The following is a 22,321-nucleotide window of genomic DNA, read 5'->3' on the forward strand; positions in this document are numbered from 1 at the left end:
TCGGGCACTGATGTTGGGTGATTAGGCCTGGCTCGCAGTCAGCGTTCCAATTCATCCCAAAGGTGTTCGATGGGGTTGAGTTCAGGGCTCTGTGCAGGCCAGTCAAGTTCTTCTATACTGATCTCGACAAACCATTTTTGTATGGACCTCGCTTTGTGCACGGTGGCATTGTCATGCTGAAACAGGAAAGGTCCTTCCCCAAACTGTTGCCACAAAGTTGGAAGCACAGAATCGTCTAGAATAGCGTTAAGATGTCCCTTTACTGGAACTAAGGGCCCTAGCCTGAACCATGAAAAACAGCCCCCAGACCATTATTCCTTCTCCACCAAACTTGACAGTTGGCATTATGCATTGGGGCAGGTAGCGTTCTCCTGGCATCCGTCAAACCCAGAATCGTCCATCGGACTGACAGATGGTGAAGTGTGATTCATCACTCCAGAGAATGTATTTCCACTGCTCCAGAGTCTAATGGAGGAGAGCTTTACACCATTCCAACTGATGCTTGGCATTGCACATAGTGATCTTAGGTTTGTGTGCGGCTGCTCCGCCATGGAAACCCATTTCATGAAGCTCCCGACGAATAGTTCTTGTACTGACGTTGCTTCCAGAGGCAGTTTGGAACTCAGTAGTGAGTGTTGCTACCGAGGACAGACAATTTCTATGCGCTTCAGCACTCGGCGGTCCAGTTCTGTGAGCTTGTGTGGCCTACCACTTCGCAGCGGCGCAGGTGTTGCTCCCAGACATTTTCACTTCACGATAACACCACTTACAGTTGACCGGGGCAGCACTAGCAGGGCACGAATTTGACAAAATGACTTATTGGACAGGTGGTATCCTATGACGTTGCAACGTTTAAAGTCACTAAGCTATTCTGTAAGGCCATTGAACTGCCCATTTTGGCTTTGTGCTCAATTTTATAAACCTGTCAGCCATGGGCGTGGCTGAAATAGCTGAATCCACTAATTAGATGTGGTTTCCACATACTTTTGTGTATATATAGTATGTATTCTTCATGTTTTCAACAACATATACAACATGCATGTTGCAATCGGTTGAAGTGACAGCCGTTTGATTGAATTCTTTGTTTGATTTTGAGGAATGTTCAACTTGTATGATTGAAGTGCTGGATGAGGTGTAGACCAGATTCATAATCGGACAGCTCAAGAGTGTCACCATGTGGGGAAATGTGGATAAGACAAAACGTTAACATAAATATGTGGCATATTATGAAACCATTTTCATTCATTGAGCAAATTTTTTTTGTGGGGGGGTGGCATAGTAACTACATTATCGCGATGGTGCTTCGTTGTTCACAGTCCAAAGTATAACAATAACATAATCATTATTCAATTTTTTTCAGCACCGCTGTCATAGTTGAAATGCCAAATAATATAGACTGTCTCATCAAATAGGATAATGATTTCACAAAGTCCTCATACCACCACATAACCTTGTCATCCCAAGTTCCTTGATGGATATCTTGACTATGAGATGCTAAAATGCCTTTAAGTACCCTCTGAAGTATCACGACCTCCCTGGCATTTAAACTCTTTCTGAAGACTGACTTTGCTTCTCTCTATAGCCTGCGGGAACATAGTAGCCTACTACCCACATGGAACTTCAGTTCATATTCCGTCTCACAGTTACCTCATGGGAAATTCACCAAGCTGTTAATAATAAGAGACATAATAATAAGTCACCTACTATGGAGTACAACTTTATCATACACTCAATCTTAACTGGTCTAAATGATGAATGTATGAAAAGAACATATTGAGACAATATGTTATACTGTAGATAATCATCTAAACTGATTATGAAATGATTGATGTTTGTTGAATGTACTTGATTGACGGATGCACTTGAATGAAATGCTTTAGCCTTGGATGGACGGGTTTTCAGAATCTTTTTTTCCTGAAGCGATTATAAAAAAAAAGTATTGTTTTGAAGATTAATAAATGGCACAAAGAATCAAAATGTATTGCCCTTGATAATAGTATTCCCTCCGAGCGAGGACAAGTAACAATGCACCATTCTACCTTCCTGTCCTTTCCCTCTCAATGCGCCAATGGATGTGACCTCCAAAGCTTGAACAATGGCCAACCAACAAGCACTTGGCTTTCCGCCACCATCACTAAAGCCCAATAAGGTTGCTTTCATCTCTGTTGTTATATTTAAAGATGACATCCTAGCCTGCCGGCCTCTACCATTGTCTCCACTATGATTATTTGCCACTGTTGTTTAACTCCGGTTGCAGGTCTTTGATGAAAAGGTCACCACTCAATTGGAAAACAGTCATTAGAATGCGGTGGGTACCATTCACCAGTGTGCATAGGGGAGCAAACTCTGCCGAGCTGGTTAATCAAAAGTTAATTATATAATTTTCATGCAGATGAGGGCAACATTGAAATGAATCCCAACACTCCAATCATTACCACAAATAAATTAATTAATAAATCCAAAATGCTATAAAATGTTCAGGGACTAAGAGGTTGTAAACAATATGAAGTTTAATTTGAGGTAAACAAAGTGAATATCCACCAGGGGGTCTGGGAAGGAGAAAGTGAGGTTAAATCAAATTTGGAAACATAGATACCAGCTAAAAAAATGAAATAAAAATGCATTAAAAGATGTGCAATTAAACTGGAAAAGAAAGTTATATTTTCAAACAAAAGATGGCAAGGGGGATTTAAGAAGGTGGTGCTTACAACTGGAACAATTTACAATAAATGTGTGGGTAGACCTAAACATATATTAACCACATATATTTACCACTAACCTGCCTCATGAACCGGTTCTGTGTTAATTGAGTGAAAAAGTCTGAAAAAAAATTAAATATATGAGCTGGAGAAACATAAACCAAGAATCACACAAGCAAAAGAGGCATAACCACTATAACCAGCAAAATCATAGATGTGTTTAGTTGCAATAGTTGGAGCATGTTCTCCAGCAGCAAAAATGAGTAAAGTATGCTTTAAAGTAAAATAAATAAGTCTTTCCCCATCAAAGAAAAGTATTGCATTATGCAAATTGAACCATGAATATTAAACTAACAATGTGAGGTATCACAAATGAAGAACCATTGTTCTGAAAGTTCAATGGAAAGTGGTTTCATTTCTTTATAATTCTATATGCTTTTACGGTTCACCTTTTCCCAAAAGTACCAGTGGTCTGGGTTCATTGGTGTGCATCACAACCACGCGCTAACAGTGTAGGGTGTCCCTCGTGTCAGTACAGTTCATGAATCATGGGCCCCTAATACACTACGCGATTAGTACGGTACCCTGTCTGTGGGGCTTTGCCAGAAATTAGTTCTCTTTAAAACATATGCCCCTGCTAATTCCTTTCCTTGCCTGATATGCAATTCCAATTTTTATAATTAACAGCAATTTATTGAACGACATGAAAGTTTTAACACATTGTATTTTTGTGATGCCTATGGTCCTGGCAAAACTATGAGAAACATGTCAACCCTCTTGACATTTCAGAATTATTTTTAACTATGCAAAATTAAATTATTCAACAAGTGACATACTCTCACAGAAATTTGAGGTGAAACAAATGTCCTGGTATTGTGGATTTTCTCTTTGAAATTATGCATGACTGACAAGCAATAATCTATAATCTAATTACAAAAGGGACATAAACCCCTGTTTCAATCTAATGACACCATAGATGTTTTATAAATTGACTTAATTACCAGCTGTTGTCATGCTAAGATTGTTGTATCACAAGTTGATCATGCTTGTCGGTCATAGAAAGCAAATGTATGGTAATAATCAATTCATGGTCTGTCAACTCCACCTAAAAATTTGGATGGATCACGAATTGATTAATTGAAATTTGGATAGGACACTTAAGCTCCTGTATTGTAAGGACGTTCAATAGACATACAAAGATACTTCTCTTTTTGAATCACTCTTTATTACAATTTTCCAGAAGGTTAAAGTGTTATACTTCAAGTAAATAGCATCAATCTAAATGTGATGTTTGTTGGAAATGGACAGAACTGTAGTTGAATGCTCCATCGTTGATGTTGATAGTGATGCTGAATGTCTGCTTGATGTTGTCTTCTTGCTTCTTTTGTGAATAATGGTCTCACAGTTCTTTATTTATGGGGCATCCATTTCTTCAATATCTAGGGAAATCAAAGCGTTAACTTCAGAAGTCTACTTTATGTTGTATATCTATATTATACTGATGTGTCAGACATGAGCAACATTGTCTCCCTACATTTATAGGTATCACTTCGCTAAATTCAGGGAAGATTTCCATTTGTCAGCCAATAGTCTCATCTAAACATTTATTTCAGATACTTTGGTATATTGTTTACAACATATTTTACAAGGAGACAATTTAGCATCTTCAGATGAAACCATTAGGAATACAATGAATACAATATCTAACCTAATAAATTAATATGACTACTTACTACATCATATGGTCTCAGTCTCTCTGAGACATGGGCACTTGTCTCCTCAGGAAGAGCCACTACACCTCCTGTGTCCATCATCTAGAATAGCAATATGTAGGAGGAATTTGTAATGCTATTACCCATATACCCTTTATGCAACACCCTTACAGAGTTTAATTAATATACATTGCCTATGTACTCTTGAAAAGGCCTCTTGAACAAATATTCCACACAAACTATCCCTATAAATGCTATATTTAAATGTTCACAGCTTTTCAAGACATAGTAGATTTCCTTAAAGGACAATTACATGTAAAGTATGTACATGTAGACATAGCTGCTTACAGTAGTTACAGGTAGAGGTAAATAGTACTTGCCTTGATGGTGGCCTCCAGCTCCCCAACACTTCTCTTCCCTCCAGGTAGCCAGCCATACGACCAGTGCTGAGAGAGCGTGACCTGAGCTACCAACGCCAACACCACCACCTGCACGACCGTTCTGTTGCTAAGATCCATGGGAGCTGGAAAGAAAGCTAGTCAAATACCAGCTAAATGTGATAGTCAAAAATGTATTTTCACATCAAACATAAGCTTGCGATCATCTTGCAATGATTACCTATTGAATATGCACATTGTACAGTATATATGAACTACCCACAAATGCACATTAGTTAACAATTTCAAATATATTTATATGAATCACATACTTTCTCCGTTCTGTGTATTCCTTCCTACACTGTGGTGGGAATAATCATGAGTCCCTTTTATAGGGTCGTTAGACATGGAACAGTCTGTGTCATCAGGATTAGAATCCCTTCTCCACAGGTGTGAAACACTAAGTGCCTAATGGACACTAAATGTCACTAACGGCACCTGCTTAGTGCATAAGCTTCTAACTGCATTTGATGGAAACAAACATATTTGTAATGTGTTAAGAGGTGAAGTCAGTGAACACTACCGTTCAACGGTAGTACAACGTTAACAACGTCTACACTGTATTGCTGATCAATTTGATGTTATTTTAATGGACAAAAATGTGCTTTTCTTTCAAAAACAAGGACATTTCTAAGTGACCCCAAACTTGAATGGTAGTGTACATATTCTAAAATATGTAATGTTTGTAAATTAAACAATATCTCCTGGTCAACAAAAAAAGTGACTTTGATATCCATGTTTTTTTGTATCTTTTATAAATATTCAGAAATTAATGGCAAATTTGTTTATTTTCAATGCATTTATTGCGGACAGATTTTACAAATGAAATGTTAACTTCATACAGACTTATGCCAAGAGATATGCCAAGGAACAAGAGATATGCCAAGGAACAAGATGCTTGAGCGCTACATTATGCCTCAATTTCATACTCTGTACACAAGACTGATTCTAAATGTTCTGACCCTTATGTCATTACATAATCCTTACACTTGTATCTTTACCTAACAGGCTATGAATCCATAAATGTACCTTTGGCATGAAAAGGATAGCCCTGTGGAGTGCCTTAACACTTAATAACTGGGTAACCGGGTAATTTGAATTTAAATTCTATTTATTTATGACCATTGCTAAAATATAGATTTCACAGTAAACTACAGCACAATCTTCCTGAAACTTCCATGAATCAATTACTATTATCAATAACCCAGTTATTTAGTGATATGAGAGCACTGTGGCTATAAATACTTACCAAGTGGAAAATTGCTGCCTGGCTCTAAATTACACTTTTCTAGTTGAGAACTCTATACATTCAATACACATTTTGTGTATATTGAAGTTGAAGTCACTTGGTGACAATTTTAACTTGATCAGAACATTTTTCTAATCTTCGTATGGCACTGTTTCATTCAAACATGCAAATGCTGAAATGGTAGGTCCAATATAGTTAAAAAAAAGTTGTACAAAAGTTATTACAACCGTGTCCATATGAACAGCCATTTGTTAGTGAGGTCAGATCAAAATTGCTGTTTGAAACAGATGGCAATTCAAAGTTGTCCAAATGGATTGTTTTCCATTTGATACTCAATAGACTGTTATGATGAAACAGACAACATACACACCAAATACTGAATGTTAATTTGTTAAGTCACTTGTCACAAACTCTAATGACAGGTTGTGTATTTTTACAACAGCAGGAGTTCTACAGAATGTGTCATGGCTACAGTACAGACCACAGACAACGAAAGGCAATCTCATGGTCATTTTCTCAGCATAGACTATCAGTAAAACTCAAAATGTACATAAAATTCTACATTATATAAATAGAAAAAGATTATATGCATAAGTTAATTAATACACACAGTATGTACATATTAACATACATTTCAGTATTGTCTTGAGTCCGAGATCCTATTCAATTAAACCCTTCACACCGGTTTTGGCCTTACGTTTTCAATTCAAAACATTTGACATACAAATGCTGAGGAGACAAAGCTAGTTGAAACGTCCGTGACTAAATAGAGATAATAATAAATGTTAATTTGGGCTCTTTTTAACAAACAGACAGACAAGCAATCATATACAGGTAACTGCCAAAATAAAGGAAACACCAACATAAAGTGTCTTAGTAGGGCGTTGGGCACCACGAGCCAGAACAGCTTCAATGGACCTTGGCATAGATTCTACAAGTGTCTGGAACGACACCATTCTTCCACAAGAAATTCCATAATTTGGTGTTTTGTTGATGGTGGTGGAAGATGCTGTCTCAGGTGCCGCTCCAGAATCTCACATAAGTTCAATTGGGTTGAGATCTGGTGACTGAGACGGCCATGGCATATGGCTTACATTGTTTTTATGCTCATCAAACCATTCAGTGACCACTCTTGCCCTGTGTAGGGGGCATTGTCATCCTATAGGGCCATAGCCATGGTAGCCAAAATAATGGATGTATATACATGGCCCTAAACATGATGGGATGCTTAATTAACTCAGTAACCACACCTGTGTGGATGCACCTGCTTTCAATATACTTTGTATCCCTCATTTCCTTATTTTGCAGTTACCTGTATAATAAAATATGGTACAATATGTTTAAGTATTGTGGGTAAGTGCAAAGTGTAAAAAGAGCTTGAAAGAGCTTAGAAAAGAAGGTTCTGACAAAATTGCATATGTTACATGGAAATATACATGGGTATATAGCAGATATTGTCATTTAAAATTGGCATAGTCTGAGAAAATGTCAACAAAATCTTGAACCACTCTGTAGCAGAAGTCATATTGTTCCTGAAACGACAAAAATAACGAACAACATGACCATAAATCACTTGAAATACAGTTGGCAAACCAATATTTGAATAAAGCATCATTGTCAATCTTTTGAAGATAATTTGAATGTATTTCACCTCTATCTCATGCATTGAATCTCTATGACTAAATGGTATCCTACAATGAAAAACAATGCGTTTATACAACAATATATAATACCTACCACAGTCTGAACCATGTGTGGTCTCTTCATGCGTAAGCTCTTGACTGTCTGAAACACGTCCAGTAGGCCCTCTGCTTTCACCCGCTCCAGAATGTTACTCAGGGCGATGAATGTACCGGTCCGACCCGCACCAGCACTGAGAAATAAACCCAGGACAGAACCATCAGCATCTACAGCTACAGATACGCTTGCTCTAAAGCCCAGTAACTACCATTAGAGGGCCTTTAATATGTGCTTAGAACTGAACGTGAGTCAAGGGAGTATACTACATTCCGTACACTGTCAGGGGTCTACCAGTTCACCATCATGCCGATTGCACTTCATTGAGCGCCAAAGCAATGCACCGAATTTACAACATATTATGTCTTTACAGTGCTGGATTTCCTTAGTGCTCAACAACACAGGTAAGTTGTCTAGTTGGTGGTTGATAGGAGAGATCTCTAACAGTAGAGTTGATGGATCTATAGCTTCCTAGTCTCCCATTCCCCTAGTCATAGGGCTATACTGCGAACCCTACAGCTTACCCCAGTCTTTCCCATTTGTATTGAAAAACATTTGCTGAAGAAAAGGTGACCTTTGACTAATAGTACTAATAACGCTAACACTAACGCGCGTCTGGTAGCTCTCTCAGTCTCTTTGGATTGAGTCAGTGCTTACAATGCCAGCGAGAGAGGTAGAGGAGAGAGGGGGGTTGTAATGGGCAAGCCCCCATTCCCAGCGGATGAGAAAAAGCTTTAAAAAGCCCCTCTTTAGACAGGCCCTGATGAATGAATATGAGAGAGAGTGAAGACACCATTTCCTGTCGTTAGCTCATTCTATCAGATTAATCAAAGCAGGAGTCGTAGGAGATTTCACTTTGAGAGGTTTTAATTGACTGTGAATCAGTGGATTGGATCAATCCCAGCGGGCCGTGCTGCATTAGAAGTACTTCACCTGGAGCTATGTACGTTCTGATCATAGCTTTCACAGCAAAGTCTTTATAAAGAGTTGGGCTATAAAACAGAGTCTACAAAGGCTATATGTACTGTATAATGTATTGAAACGGATATTACAGAGTGACAAAAATGTAAAAAGTAATCTATATTCTTTGAAACATAATTTTGTGTTTGGTATGATCCTAATATTTTATGTCAGAAAAAAAGGTCAGTTGAAAGAGTAATGGGAGTGTTTTGCGGCTCCCAGATTTGGTTTGTGCTAACAGTACCTGTTCCTTACCTGCAGTGTACTATAATAGGGTGGTTTCCAGACTGTTGTTGCTGTCTCTGTACTGAAGCAATGATGTCGATCATTCCTTTTCCCTCTGCCGGTATTCCGATCTCAGGCCAGCCGTGGAAATGAAAGTGCCTGACGTGCCGTGACTGCTTTTCCTGGTGATTGGAAACATGTGTTTCATCATTACATACATTAGTATACCTGATAATGAAAAATAAACATAACATGAACTTGACATGCTCAAGATAAGACACAAATTGAGATAACAGAAAGCCATTGATTAGAGGACCAAACCCAGTCATCCACAAGGACAAAAATGACTTACATCACAAATAATATATTTAAAATGCACATCAGGTAGCTTGTTTATGTGAAGGAAACTCACTGGTCCATATGTGAGCACCATGTCCTTCAGAGTGAAAGTGTCACATAGTGCATCCCCCTTCAGCTCCAAAGTGTAGTCTCCAAATGTCACAGTGCCCTCTGCTGGCCAGTACTGGAAACACTTGTCCTGGGGAAAGTGACAGATTGATGAAAGGCAGGTGTGTCAAACACATGGCCCACGGATGGGAAAAACGACCTCAATATACATTTAAATGACAAATAACACATCAAAACGTGTAGAAATGATAATGGTTTAAAGAAAAGGTAATGATAATGGACCTACATTTATACAGTCTCTCTGTTCCTCTATACCAGGGCTCGTGTTAATTCGAACTGAAGGCAGCACAGTCATTTTTATCCCAATATCAAATCATTTCTGGTTAAGAATTAAGTACCTTAGTGTGATTCTTTTCAATTCAAATGGTCAAAAAGAAACAAAAATAGCATCTTAACAAAGAGCAATTTCTCAAGCAAGAATTTTGTTAGGACTGTCTTGGAGTGGTCTGAGTGGGGAGGGGAAAACTGGAAACTAGCTGTTATTGGCAGAGAGGTTTGGAACTCTCTTTCTTATTGGTCTATTAACTAATTTACCACCTGGTGATGTCACCAGGAAGGCCAAAACTCCATCTCACCAAAATAGACAGAAGTTTCAGGTGGTCTTTTCAGACAGCTCTTACACTAAAAGGGCATTATCATAATTTTCATAATTTCAAAGTATTATTCCAACCTCAGTGTGGAAATATGCATTGAGTGTACAAAACATTAAGAATACCTGCTCTTTCCATTATATAGACTGAATAGATTCATCCAGATGAAAGCTATGATCCCTTATTGATGTCACAGTAATTTGGTGGGAACTCTGCTGCCGGTATAATGCTATTATCACTTGTTGATGTCACTTGTTAAATCCACTTCAATCAGTGTAGTTTAAAAACAAAACTTTATTTAACTAGGCAAGTCAGTTAAGAACACATTATTATTTACAATTACAGCCTACCACGGCCAAATCCTAAACTGGACGAAGCTGGGCCAATCACAGCCTGGAATCGAACCAGGGTCTGTAGTGACGCCTCTTGCATAGATATAGATACAGTGCCTTAGACCGCTGCGCCACTCGGGAGCCAAGAAGAGTGTCAAGAACTGCAAAACTGATGGGTTTTTCACACTCAACAGTTTCCCATGTGTATCAAGAATGGTTCACCACCCAAAGGACATCCAGCCAACTTGGCACAACTGTGGGAAGTATTGCAGTCAACATGGATCAGCATCCCTGTGGAACGCTTTCGACACCTTGTAGAGTTCATGCCCCAAAGAATTGAAGCTGTTCTGAGGGCAAAAGGGGTTGTGCAACTCTATATTAGGAAGGTGTTCCTAATGTTTGGTATACTCAGTCTATATGCAAATGAGGCACATATAATTCTTTATTTTATCACAAAGTACAAAACAAAATACCTGATATACTAAGAAAATGTATATATGTGATCCAAATACGTTTTTTGGCAGAAATGCATTCTCGAACACATGAACTTTCATGTGCCTTAACAACAAACTTGTAAATACGAATAAAATAGTTAAATGAAGAGCCTTGTTGGTTTAGACACAAAAAAAGTCAACAACCTTCCTGCTAGCCATGATTGACTGAGGTAATAAGTGGGCTGGACATGCCGAGAGATGAGTTTGGATTGGTCTGACATATAGCACGCTCTATTTGAGCTGGTCAGTATGTGTAGGTAATCCTGTCTAACGCGGCGTTTAAAAAATGTATTGCGTAGTAAAACTGCATAAGTGTTGCTCTCCACTTTCTGGAAGACTGAGTTTTGAAATCAGTGGAATTCGAGTATGATAGCTAAGGAGATGGAGAAAACACCGTTCTCCGGATTACAACTTCAAACTAAGGGCAACTATGGCATCCGACAGGAGACGCATCCATCCATGATGTATACGGATAAGATAGTCTAGCTAGCTACATTTTCAGATATTATACGTTTCTAATTTTGACAGAAACTGGTTGTTATTTCAAGTTAAAGTGTACTGTTAGCTAGCTAACATTAGTTAGCTGGCTAGCTTGCTAGCTAACGTTACGTATATGATCTTATTATTCATATCTCAGAGCTATTTGCTTCGCTAGTTATAGCCTAATGTGAGCTAGCTAACGTTGAACCTGGTTGGTTAGCCATCTGCAGATTCATGCAGTAATGTCATGAGTTAAAATTATGGTCCACTGTTTAGCTAACTAGCAAGCTACATGTCTTAACAAAAGACTCCACTATGCAAGTATCCATTTCAATAGAATGTCACTGCGACAACTGTTGATAAACGTTGGTTCAACGTTAGATTCATGCAGGGTAGTAACGTCATGAGTTGTGATTATGGTTAATTGTTTAGCTAGCTAGCTAGCTACCTACATGTCTTAACAAAAGACTCCACTATGCAAGTAACCATTTCAGCTGCGTTTGTAAATTCAGTCTGGCCATCTACTCCGATTTCAGAGCACTCTCATCTGAGTGTGCCAGAGCGCAGAATAACTGATGAATGGCCGGTGTCAGTAAATGTCAGCAATTTTTTTATTATTAAATTGTTACCAGCAGCACAGTTAGTCACCAACATAAAAACAGCCTAACCAGTTCTGCTAGGGCGAGTAAAATGGTTAGAGTTTGGGTGGTGGCTAAAGGTTAAGAGGGTGTGAACGATGCTGAATGGGTGTAGCCAAAGAAAAGCTCTCCAGTAGGTACCAAAATATTCAAAGGCCATTTTTTCAAAAGTGAGGTAACAAGTTTCGCAACTTTCAAAGCAGAATTACTTTGCCATTGTTCCTCAAATGCAATGTTTAATATTCCATTTTGTAGCTTTGTGTCTCTGCTGTTATCCAATGTAAAAAACACTTTAAAATGTTGCTACATGTTGTTCCTCCTTTAAAAGTTGCGAGCTTACGCCGCGGGACTTTGAGGTACCCAGCGCGTCACGGCTTCATTGCTCCAGACCATCGCAGGGGAGAGTTAGAGCACTCATTATGCATTTGGGTCCCAAGGTTTTTATATGACAAATCATATAGAGTGGTTACAAGGACGAATTTGACGTTATACCACCCGTTGCTGGTGACTTTCTTCAGCAAAGATGTCTGACAAAATCATTACGGTGGAAGCAAATGTAAGTAATTATAACGTCATAATGAGTCAAGCAAAAAATGTAAAATTGAGAGGAATATGTTAGTTCATGTAGAGGCAAATGATTGTGCCTATTCTTTTGTCATAAAGTTAATTTACGAAAATCACTATTTAGCACGTTTTTTTCAGTCATATCCAATACCAGGTGTATCAAACTCCATTCTTTGAATGATGCTGTGTCTGCATGTATGTATTACAATTATACACTTCAACAGTGTTTACCACCCCTGCTCCTGGGATATCAATGATTACACATTGTAATTATGCAATAGACTGGAAACATGATTTAAGTAAAGGCTGATTTGTAATTCATATATACAGAAAAAAACAGTACACTTCACTTCTTATGCATATCTAACTCCCTTCATCTGCATTCATCTGAGGAGGTTCTCCCAGCCATGTGGATGATTGAAAACAGGGCAGCAAATTGTGTTTGTCACCAGAGCGGTTTAAAGCATATTACTATTTGCCTGTGAATAACCAGACCTTCATACAAACACGCTATGCTGAATTCTTGACGCACCACCGAAGGTGCTGCCATATCCTGCCAGCACGCCCACAAGCAAGCCACTCAGGCTGAGAATGACGCATGGAAGAGGGCAAGGAACGAGATGGGAGTAACAATCCAGGGTATTTGCTCTGAGAACGGCATAATCATGTAATGAAACAAGCAGGGAGCAGGTTTCGCAACCTCAACATTCTAGCCCGAAGTCCAGCACACTATCGACTGTGCACAAATGTATTAATTGGGGTTGGGGCCGATTGTGGCTAAAAACACTATGAATTGGAATCTTTAACAAGTGGAAAGGGGGAAAAGTATTATTCGTTTTTCACAAGCGTAGCAGGCTGTGAATGCTGCTAACAACGCTTCTAGGATGGGCTATTAGCTGAACAATAGACTATTCAACCTCCTTTACTAAAGAATTGTCGAATACTAATAGCCGAGCTAGGTGTGAACCCCCCCCCCCCAACCAACTTGCAACAAATAATTTGTATCTACCTTTCCACATCTACCTACACATGGTTAATGTTCTGAGGGGGAAAAAATAAATATATATATATATCAACTCAGCAAAAAATGAAACGTCCTCTCAATGTCAACTGCGTTTATTTTCAGCAAACTTAACATGTGTAAATATTTGTATGAACATAACAAGATTCAACAACTGACATAAACTGAACACATTACATTACAGTACATTAAGCACTGCAGTGCATCTCCTCCTCACGGACTGCACCAGATTTGCCAGTTCTTGCTGTGAGATGTTACCCCACTCTTCCACCAAGGCACCTGCAAGATCCCGGACATTTCTGGGGGGAATGGCCCTAGCCCTCACCCTCCGATCCAACAGGTCCCAGACATGCTCAATGGGATCGATATCCGGGCTCTTCGCTGGCCATGGCAGAACACAGACATTCCTGTCTTGCAGGACATCATGCACAGAACGAGCAGTATGGCTGGTGGCATTGTCATGCTGGAGGGTCATGTCAGGATGAGCCTGCAGGAAGGGTACCACATGAGGGAGGAGGATGTCTTCCCTGTAACGCACAGCGTTGAGATTGCCTGCAATGACAAGAAGCTCGGTCCGATGATGCTGTGACACACCGCCCCAGACCATGATGGACCCTCCACCTCCAAGTCGATCCTGCTCCAGAGTACAGGCCTCGGTGTAATATTTTTGAATTGGATACGTTTGGGAATTTTCTTCTGCCTTTCAGGACCGGAACGAGGCTGTAGTTTTCTGAACATAATGCGCAACACAAATGGCGCTTTTTTGTTATAAAAGTAATATTTATTGAACAATAAGAACCTTTATTGTGTAACTGGGAGTCTCTACAAGGACAGCCTACTCCTTCCTCCCTGTCTGGGAATTGAACCCCAGTCTCCCGCGTGCCCGTATTCTCTAGTACAGACATGGCCTGCTCTCCCTTATGTAAGGAATTAGGCACTTTCCCATGTTTACTACAGTATGTATTGTAGGCTATGTTTACTTGTCAGACTGCACAGTAGCCTAATAAACAAATGCAGGTGGCTTATATCTTCAAAATGCTTTAAATGCTTTATTATCCAAATGTAAAAGCATATACTGCACAGTACTGTATTTCATCACCAGCATCTTTATGCTTTCGTTAACTTCTCTGGGATAGGTGTCAGTATTTTCACGTCCGGATGAAAAGCATGTCCAAAGTAAACTGCCTGCTACTCAGGCCCAGAAGCTAAGACATGCATATAATTAGTATATTTGGATAGAAAACACTCTGAAGTTTCGAAAACTGTTTGAATCATGTCTGTGAGTATAACAGAACTTATTTGGCAGGCGAAACCCCGAGGACAAACCATTCAGAATTTAAAAAATGTTGAGGTCACTCTCTTTTCAATGGGTTTTCATTGGGAATCCAGATTTCTAAGGGACCTTCTTGCAGTTCCTATCGCTTCCACTGGATGTCAACAGTCGTTAGAAATTGGTTGAGGTTTTTCCTTTGAGAAATGAAGAAGTAGCACTGTTCAGAATGAGGCTCGAGGGAAGTGTACTCTTTGTTAGAGGCGCGTGACCTGAAAGCTAGCTACACTTTGTTTTCCTCCGGTATTGAACACAGATCATCCCGTCTTAAATTTGATCGATTATTTACGTAAAAAAATATCTGAAGTTGTATTACAAAAGTAGTTTGAAATGATTGGACAAAGCTTACAGGTAACTTATGAGATATTTTGTAGGTACGTTGCGCAAGTTGGAACCGGTGTTTTTCTGGATCAAACGAACCAAACCAAATAAATTTATTTTGAAAATTATTTCAAAATAAATTTACATTTTGTATATATATCGATTGAATTAATCGTACAAAAGGACCAACAGAAGAAGTGCCAACGGAAGAAGCTCGTCAAAGGTATGGCATGAATTATATCTTTATTTCTGTGTTTTGTGTTGCGCCTGGAGGGTTGAAATAGGATTGTCTGTTTGTTTACTGGGGTGCTGTCCTCAGATAATAGCATCGTTTGCTTTCGCAGTAAAGCCTTTATGAAACCTGACATGTTGGCTGGATTCACAACAGGTGTAGCTTTAATTTGGTGTATTGCATGTGTGATTTCATGGAAGTTAAATTTTTATAGTAATTTATTTGAATTTGGCGCTATGCATTTTCACTGGATGTTGGCCGGTGGGACGCTAGCGTCCCACATATCCCAGAGGTTAAATAATAAATCATGATAAAAATACTTTCAAAATGCAGATGTGGATTTAGTTATGGATCCATAATGAATTAATATGGGAATGAATATCACTGATTTACAGAAATATTGGAACAAAGTTGTCTAATGAAGGCAAACAATTTATAATCCTCCATTCCTCTTATGCTGTAGCCTACCCCTGACCGTCACGTTGTACAGCGCCATATTTTCGCTTTCATTTTTTTTCTCGGGATAGAAACACCATAATATTAATCAAATTAATGAAGCCAAATTTCTTAAAATCAATCCCATATACTATGTTATTACAAAAAAGGTTTAAAATTCTCCGGTAATGCCAATATGGAAGACTATAAAATGCTTCTCAAAGATGCCCTCTAGTGGTCGAACTAGCACTAACTTGCATTTTACCGAAAAAATGGCTGACAATTAAATAATGTGCCACAGAATGCTGCAGCAGCCTGCAAGGTGTGCTGCAGTATGACACAACTTTTAAAGGAGAAACCACTGTAAGACCGAATCAAGGTGGTCGGTCACATATGAGTGCATTAGAAAAGCATTTTTACATTAATCAAAATAGCTGAACTCCATTAATTATTTGTCTGCGCTAGTACAATGTTTCATGTGCTATATTTCTGTCAATATCTGATTGATTTAAAAACATTCAAAAGTTTGGAGTATCTTCATCCATTGTCCAGCTGTTGCTTTTATTAGATTTGTATTTTCAACCTTTGAACAAATTTGATAACTGTTACTAAAGTAAAACACAGCTTTTAATGATTATGTTGTAGTTAACTCTTGCCACAGTGGGATCTGTACCTGTTCCCTCTCCTTGAGTTCAGTGAGCATGACGATAGAGTGACACCTGTACTCCCACACCATCCTCCAGAAATCCTCCACCGTGTGAGACAGGGGACCCTGGGTAGCGATGAAGTAGTCCTTCTGTCTGTATCCCTGGAAAATAACATACTGTTTAGCGCATCATATACTTACATAAAGGGCTCTGGAGAAAGTTAGGACTTAAGTCTTAAAATGTGCTCAGTAAATACTTACATCAATAAATGATGCATTGATGTAGTCTGTGAACTCTTGGCCCCTTTTCATTGATAATATAACCCGGTTGAAGTCATCTGTGTTCAAGCAAATAACTTAACTTACTTTATTTCCAACAATAGTTTAATAACGTGTGTCATTTAACTACAGTAAATTCATTCCAAAAGTAAAACTACTTCAGAGAGTTTAAAATGTATAATATTTGATACAACACTAAGAGTTTGATGGTGGTAGGGTTGTGTCGTATTACTGAAAAGTTAAGAGTGTTAGAGTATTCCTTACATGGAATAATCTGAAGCACACGGTTCTTCTTCATGTTTGCAGGAAGGTTTCCAGTCCTCATGTTCTCCTTCATTATGCGTACATTGGTCAGTTTCTGAGGAGAGGATATGGGGTGAAATTAGGACTACTTGAGAGAGATGGCAACCGTCATTTAAATGTGACTAGAACTGGGAGACAACTTAGAAAAGGAGAGAAAATTGTGTGACTGGGACTTACCCTGAACTCTTCCTCTAGGCCCAGCTTGTCAAGGGGTGTTCTGGTGTTGTGGAGTTTCTGCAGGTGGCCTTCCAGAGAGGACACATCCAGCTCTGTGTCCCCATACATATAATACTCCAACAGGGCGTGGTAGATGAACGAGTACTGCATCTGAACGGGAGACAGAGAGAGATAGGGTAAATGAGGCATCTTTGCTTGATTGTGCTGAATTAACACATTGAACTGTCAGAGAACACTTACATCGGTCTGGACGAGCTGAGAGCGCTGCTCCCGTATTCTGGTCACAAACCCAAAGACATCCAGCCTCTTCTCCACATGCATCATGTCAATCATGGCGTCTATGACGATGAATGTCCCAGTCCTACCTACCCCAGCACTAGGGAAAGACAAGGGACAGGAGAGAAGAGTGACCCGTACATTGTTATAGACCTCCAAGGAAAGTTTGATGATTCAATTCAAAGCAAATGCACTGTATTTCTGTGGCTGAGTTTTCCACAGGAATGTTGATTGTGGTTTGGCATAAAAATGCTAAATTGAAACATGTCCACAAGCGATATTAAAAATTGCTACGTTTACAACCAATATTCTAAATTGCTACATATCCACAAGCCAACAAGATCCATAGTGTTTTAAGGGCCAGTGACACAGACAGCAGTCAGGGATGCCAGCTTAGGGTGTTGGAGACCAATCAATGAGGCCCATTCAGAAAGCAAAGCCCCAATACCAACACCTGTTTCAACAGTTGTTCCTGCACGTCTCTGACTTCAGTGATGTGGTGGTTTCATATTACATGACATGTGCTTTGAAATTCCAGCCATACCAATACAAAATAAAGGGAAGAGGGTTGGCATACTTTTTTAGACACCACGATAGGTCAATTTGACACTACGATTGTGTTAAGTTATACATGTCATAAGGAACTAAATTAACTACTATAGCCTTCATTGAGTATAGCTTGTAGACGAGCTTTTCCAGATAGAATCCCCAGTCTCCTCCCCTGGTTCAGTACCTGCAGTGTACCACGATGGGTCCTGCATAGGACGGGTTGACTGTCTTCACCTTCTTGAGGAACTTGAGCATGCCGATAGGGGAGAAGGGCACCCCAAAGTCTGGCCAGCTGGTAAAGTGGAGCTGGGTGACCAAGCGGGGGGCCCTTGGGCCATCATTCCCCTGCTGTTTACAACAACAGGAAAACACATCAATCGTTTAGAAAAATATACTGTAAATGTCACAGGGTTTCACACATCGTGTATTTCAAAGTGAGGGATCCTGTGCAGGGTTGTCATGTAGGCACATACAATGATACTTACATATTGTACACAGAACTTGCGGATGGTGTAGTCCACCAGTACAGTAAAGTCCTCCACTGCCACCCTCACATTCCCATACATCCAACAGCCCTGGTCTGGCCAGTACTGGTAACACTTGTCCTGAAGAGAGGAAAAATGGACATTCAGCAAAGCAAAAAAAATACAAACTATAGTTGACCAATATGAATGACAGAGACTTTTATGGAAATTCATATTAGTGACCAGAAACTCTATTTATAGGTGATAGACGTGGACATAGGTGATTGTCAGTCAATAAGTTCATCACTCTGATCTTCTAGACCGTTAATGAGAGTAATTATAATCAAGCCTTGGACAACTTTATCAACAATTATTTAGTTATCGATCCCCCTTCTCTGTTTGGTGGAGCTAAACCCCCTGTTATGTTCTTTATCGATCAGCCCCTTGAGGTTCAATAAAATGTGATGCCAAGTAATTTGGGGTGACACATTGTATGGATTGGGAAAGTTAGGAGAGGGTCAAATCAATTATACTCATGACCTTGAGGTGTGAGAAGACAAGAAAGAGCCTAGCAAAGGCCCTTAAGAACATCTAACATGAGAGCCCATTAGCAAATCTGAAGATTCTTTACTGGTTGTATACGCAGATAATGGAGCAGCCAAAGTGAGGGAAGAGAAACTCACCTCTTTTCTCTCTTTCAGGTTAGTGAGCATCACTATAGTGGCAGTCTTCTGTTCCCAAATCATCCGCCAGAAGTCAGCCACTGTGTCGTGCATTGGGCCTATGGAAAAGAGAGTGACACTTACTACATAGATGTAAGTGGACATACTAGTTATACAATAAGCCTATGGTGCTAGAAAAATGATATGCTTACATAAAATAAGTTTATTTCCATTCAGTAATCCTCTAGTAGTACAGTATTTTGCACAAAATGGTTGTATAAAGTTATATTCACCTTGAGCTGCAATTAATTTTTTCTTCTCTTTATAACCCTGGTTAAAAACAAAAAGGTGTTTTGCTGAGTTTATTAGATCGTAGTGAGAAAGGAAGTTATACTGGACGCATTTAAATTATCCGTAATGGGACAGAACGAAATACAGAGTAAATATCAACAACTCACATCTATGTATGAGGCATTTATGTAGTCCGTACAAGAATGCCCATCTATTTGCGTTAACAACACTCTGGAATGGTCATCTGTTGAAAATGTAAGAAAGAGACAAAATTGTACTAGGAAAATAAGTACGCCTATTTAAAATGATTTCATTATGTTATCAAACTGCTTGATCTCAAAATTTCAAGCTACTCTTAAAGGTCAATTCCACAATTTTCAACGTAATTTTCATTAGCTCTAGCACAATAACAGTGTCTACATATTTGAAAATGGCGCATTTCTAAGTTTTGTAGAAAAAAGTATGAAGTTAAAAAGTTCTACTTGATGACATCAGCAAGGAAATAACCTCCCGCTGGCTAGAAATGCATTGCAGGTTTTGAAAAATCCCTGTTCTTACTTTTTATCCTACCATGTGATGTCACAGATAAGCATTTTTTAGGAGCTTTCTTATTCTTTTTAACCAGAAATACCATAGAAACGCGCCGTTTTCATGTATGTTTTTGAGACAATGAATAGGAAGTTGAAAAGTAGCGGAATTGCCCTTTAAGTGGGTTTAATGGTTACAAAATGTATTCCCATAACAATTCCATCACTCACATGGTAGGATGTTTGGATATCTGTTCTTGTCCCTGTTGATCTCCCTGCTAGCCTCCTCAAAGGAGCCGTGGTGGTAGCCACAGGTCAGTGACTATACAGACACAACACAAACACGAACACAGGGGTTCAAACTAAGCCAGTCATGAAGCCTTCAGACATGCAGCTTAATATGTAACAGCATAAAGAAGTATGAACTCTTCATTACATGATTAGGTGTCACACTATGAAGGTATCACATTACTACTGTAAGCACTATGAAGGTATCACATTACTACTGTAAGCACTATGAAGGTATCACATTACTACTGTAAGCACTATGAAGGTATCACATTACTACTGTCAGCACTATGAAGGTATCACATTACTACTGTAAGCACTATGAAGGTATCACATTACTACTGTAAGCACTATGAAGGTATCACATTACTACTGTCAGCACTATGAAGGTATCACATTACTACTGTCAGCACTATGACGGTATCACATTACTACTGTCAGCACTATGAAGGTATCACATTACTACTGTAGCACTATGAAGGTATCACATTACTACTGTAAACACTATGAAGGTATCACATTACTACTGTAAGCACTATGAAGGTATCACATTACTACTGTCAGCACTATGAAGGTATCACATTACTACTGTAAGCACTATGAAGGTATCACATTACTACTGTCAGCACTATGAAGGTATCACATTACTACTGTAAGCACTATGAAGGTATCACATTACTACTGTAAGCACTATGAAGGTATCACATTACTACTGTAAGCACTATGACGGTATCACATTACTACTGTCAGCACTATGAAGGTATCACATTACTACTGTAAGCACTATGAAGGTATCACATTACTACTGTCAGCACTATGAAGGTATCACATTACTACTGTCAGCACTATGAAGGTATCACATTACTACTGTAAGCACTATGAAGGTATCACATTACTACTGTAAACACTATGAAGGTATCACATTACTACTGTCAGCACTATGAAGGTATCACATTACTACTGTCAGCACTATGAAGGTATCACATTACTACTGTAAGCACTATGAAGGTATCACATTACTACTGTCAGCACTATGAAGGTATCACATTACTACTGTCAGCACTATGTGTTGTTTGAAAAGGAACCTACATTGAACTCCTCTCTAAAAAGCTTGCAGTCGTCTGCCGAGCGTATTCGGAACTCGTCCTCCAGCGAGTCCATGGGGATGGGGAAGTACCTCTTGGATGGAGAGGGGGATCGTGGGAGGAGGACCACTGTCTGCTCTCCTGTGTGAAACAAAAACATTGGAACGTCAATGTTTTTACATTCAGTACAAGAATTGTGAAAAAATGAATAAAGTTCTGCCTCTCTCTTTTTAGAGACAGAACTAGATCATCTCATTACACGCAGGTGACAACTGCAAGTCGCCCTGGTTATTTATTTATTTATTTATTTAACCGTTATTTTACCAGGTAAGTTGACTGAGAACACGTTCTCATTTGCAGCAACGACTTGGGGAATAGTTACAGGGGAGAGGAGGGGGATGAATGAGCCAATTGTAAACTGGGGATTATTAGGTGACCATGATGGTTTGAGGGCCAGATTGGGAATTTAGCCAGGACACCGGGGTTAACACCCATACTCTTACGATAAGTGCCATGGGATCTTTAGTGACCTCAGAGAGTCAGGACACCCGTTTAACGTCCCATCCGAAAGACGGCACCCTACACAGGGCAGTGTCCCCAATCACTGCCCTGGGGCATTGGGATATTTTTTTTTTAGACCAGAGGAAAGAGTGCCTCCTACTGGACCTCCAACACCACTTCCAGCAGCATCTGGTCTCTCATCCAGGGACTGACCAGGACCAACCCGCTTAGCTTCAGAAGCAAGCCAGCAGTGGTATGCAGGGTGGTATGCTGCTGGCTAAGAGCATCTGATAAATGACTCAAATGTAAAAAAATGATGAGGTGACCATACGGAGGGTGACCTCATACA

The 22,321-nt window shown here is 39.4% G+C and overlaps 2 protein-coding genes across 8 annotated transcripts in view; both read right to left on the reverse strand.

The window, feature by feature from the left end:
- Window positions 1–3,902: 3,902 nt before the first annotated feature.
- On the reverse strand, window positions 3,903–5,519 carry gnrh3 (gonadotropin-releasing hormone 3). 2 transcript variants are annotated; one of them, XM_055902453.1, is made up of 4 exons: window positions 5,121–5,519; window positions 4,792–4,934; window positions 4,433–4,513; window positions 3,903–4,138 (listed from the first exon to the last, which is right to left on the reverse strand). In XM_055902453.1, the coding sequence occupies exons 1-4, from the start codon at window positions 5,194–5,196 to the stop codon at window positions 4,109–4,111; spliced, it is 330 nt and encodes a 109-aa protein (XP_055758428.1). In that variant the 5' UTR covers window positions 5,197–5,519; the 3' UTR covers window positions 3,903–4,108. The 2 variants fall into 2 exon arrangements, with proteins under 2 accessions (XP_055758428.1, XP_055758427.1); XM_055902452.1 differs by having other exon boundaries at window positions 4,792–4,946.
- Window positions 5,520–5,617: 98 nt separating this feature from the next.
- Window positions 5,618–22,321, reverse strand: part of LOC129836376 (receptor-type tyrosine-protein phosphatase epsilon-like) — a 46,989-nt gene continuing 30,285 nt past the window's right edge. For all 6 annotated transcript variants that reach the window (XM_055902448.1, XM_055902447.1, XM_055902445.1 and 3 more), the window contains 16 exons: window positions 21,476–21,612; window positions 20,330–20,420; window positions 19,739–19,815; window positions 19,574–19,610; window positions 19,302–19,399; window positions 18,640–18,759; window positions 18,339–18,502; window positions 17,570–17,705; window positions 17,330–17,479; window positions 17,114–17,207; window positions 16,832–16,908; window positions 16,598–16,732; window positions 9,432–9,557; window positions 9,050–9,201; window positions 7,835–7,970; window positions 5,618–7,629 (listed from right to left, as the gene is read on the reverse strand). In XM_055902448.1, the coding sequence (XP_055758423.1) occupies window positions 7,555–7,629; window positions 7,835–7,970; window positions 9,050–9,201; window positions 9,432–9,557; window positions 16,598–16,732; window positions 16,832–16,908; window positions 17,114–17,207; window positions 17,330–17,479; window positions 17,570–17,705; window positions 18,339–18,502; window positions 18,640–18,759; window positions 19,302–19,399; window positions 19,574–19,610; window positions 19,739–19,815; window positions 20,330–20,420; window positions 21,476–21,612 (1,805 nt within the window). In that variant the 3' untranslated portion in view covers window positions 5,618–7,554. The remainder of the gene's footprint in view (window positions 7,630–7,834; window positions 7,971–9,049; window positions 9,202–9,431; window positions 9,558–16,597; window positions 16,733–16,831; window positions 16,909–17,113; window positions 17,208–17,329; window positions 17,480–17,569; window positions 17,706–18,338; window positions 18,503–18,639; window positions 18,760–19,301; window positions 19,400–19,573; window positions 19,611–19,738; window positions 19,816–20,329; window positions 20,421–21,475; window positions 21,613–22,321) is intronic.

This window comes from Salvelinus fontinalis, chromosome 37 (genome assembly GCF_029448725.1).
Source record: "Salvelinus fontinalis isolate EN_2023a chromosome 37, ASM2944872v1, whole genome shotgun sequence".
NCBI lineage: Eukaryota > Metazoa > Chordata > Actinopteri > Salmoniformes > Salmonidae > Salvelinus > Salvelinus fontinalis.

What these genes read in the sequence shown, in the direction of transcription:
- gnrh3 (XM_055902452.1), bottom strand. Translation starts at nt 5,196, where the DNA reads ATGTCTAACGACCCTATAAAAGGGACTCATGATTATTCCCACCACAGT. An exon ending in GAATACACAGAACGGAGAAA is followed by an intron (nt 4,947 to 5,120) that starts GTATGTGATTCA and finishes GTATTTGACTAG; the next exon opens with CTTTCTTTCCAGCTCCCATG. An exon ending in AGCTGGAGGCCACCATCAAG is followed by an intron (nt 4,514 to 4,791) that starts GCAAGTACTATT and finishes TTGCTATTCTAG; the next exon opens with ATGATGGACACAGGAGGTGT.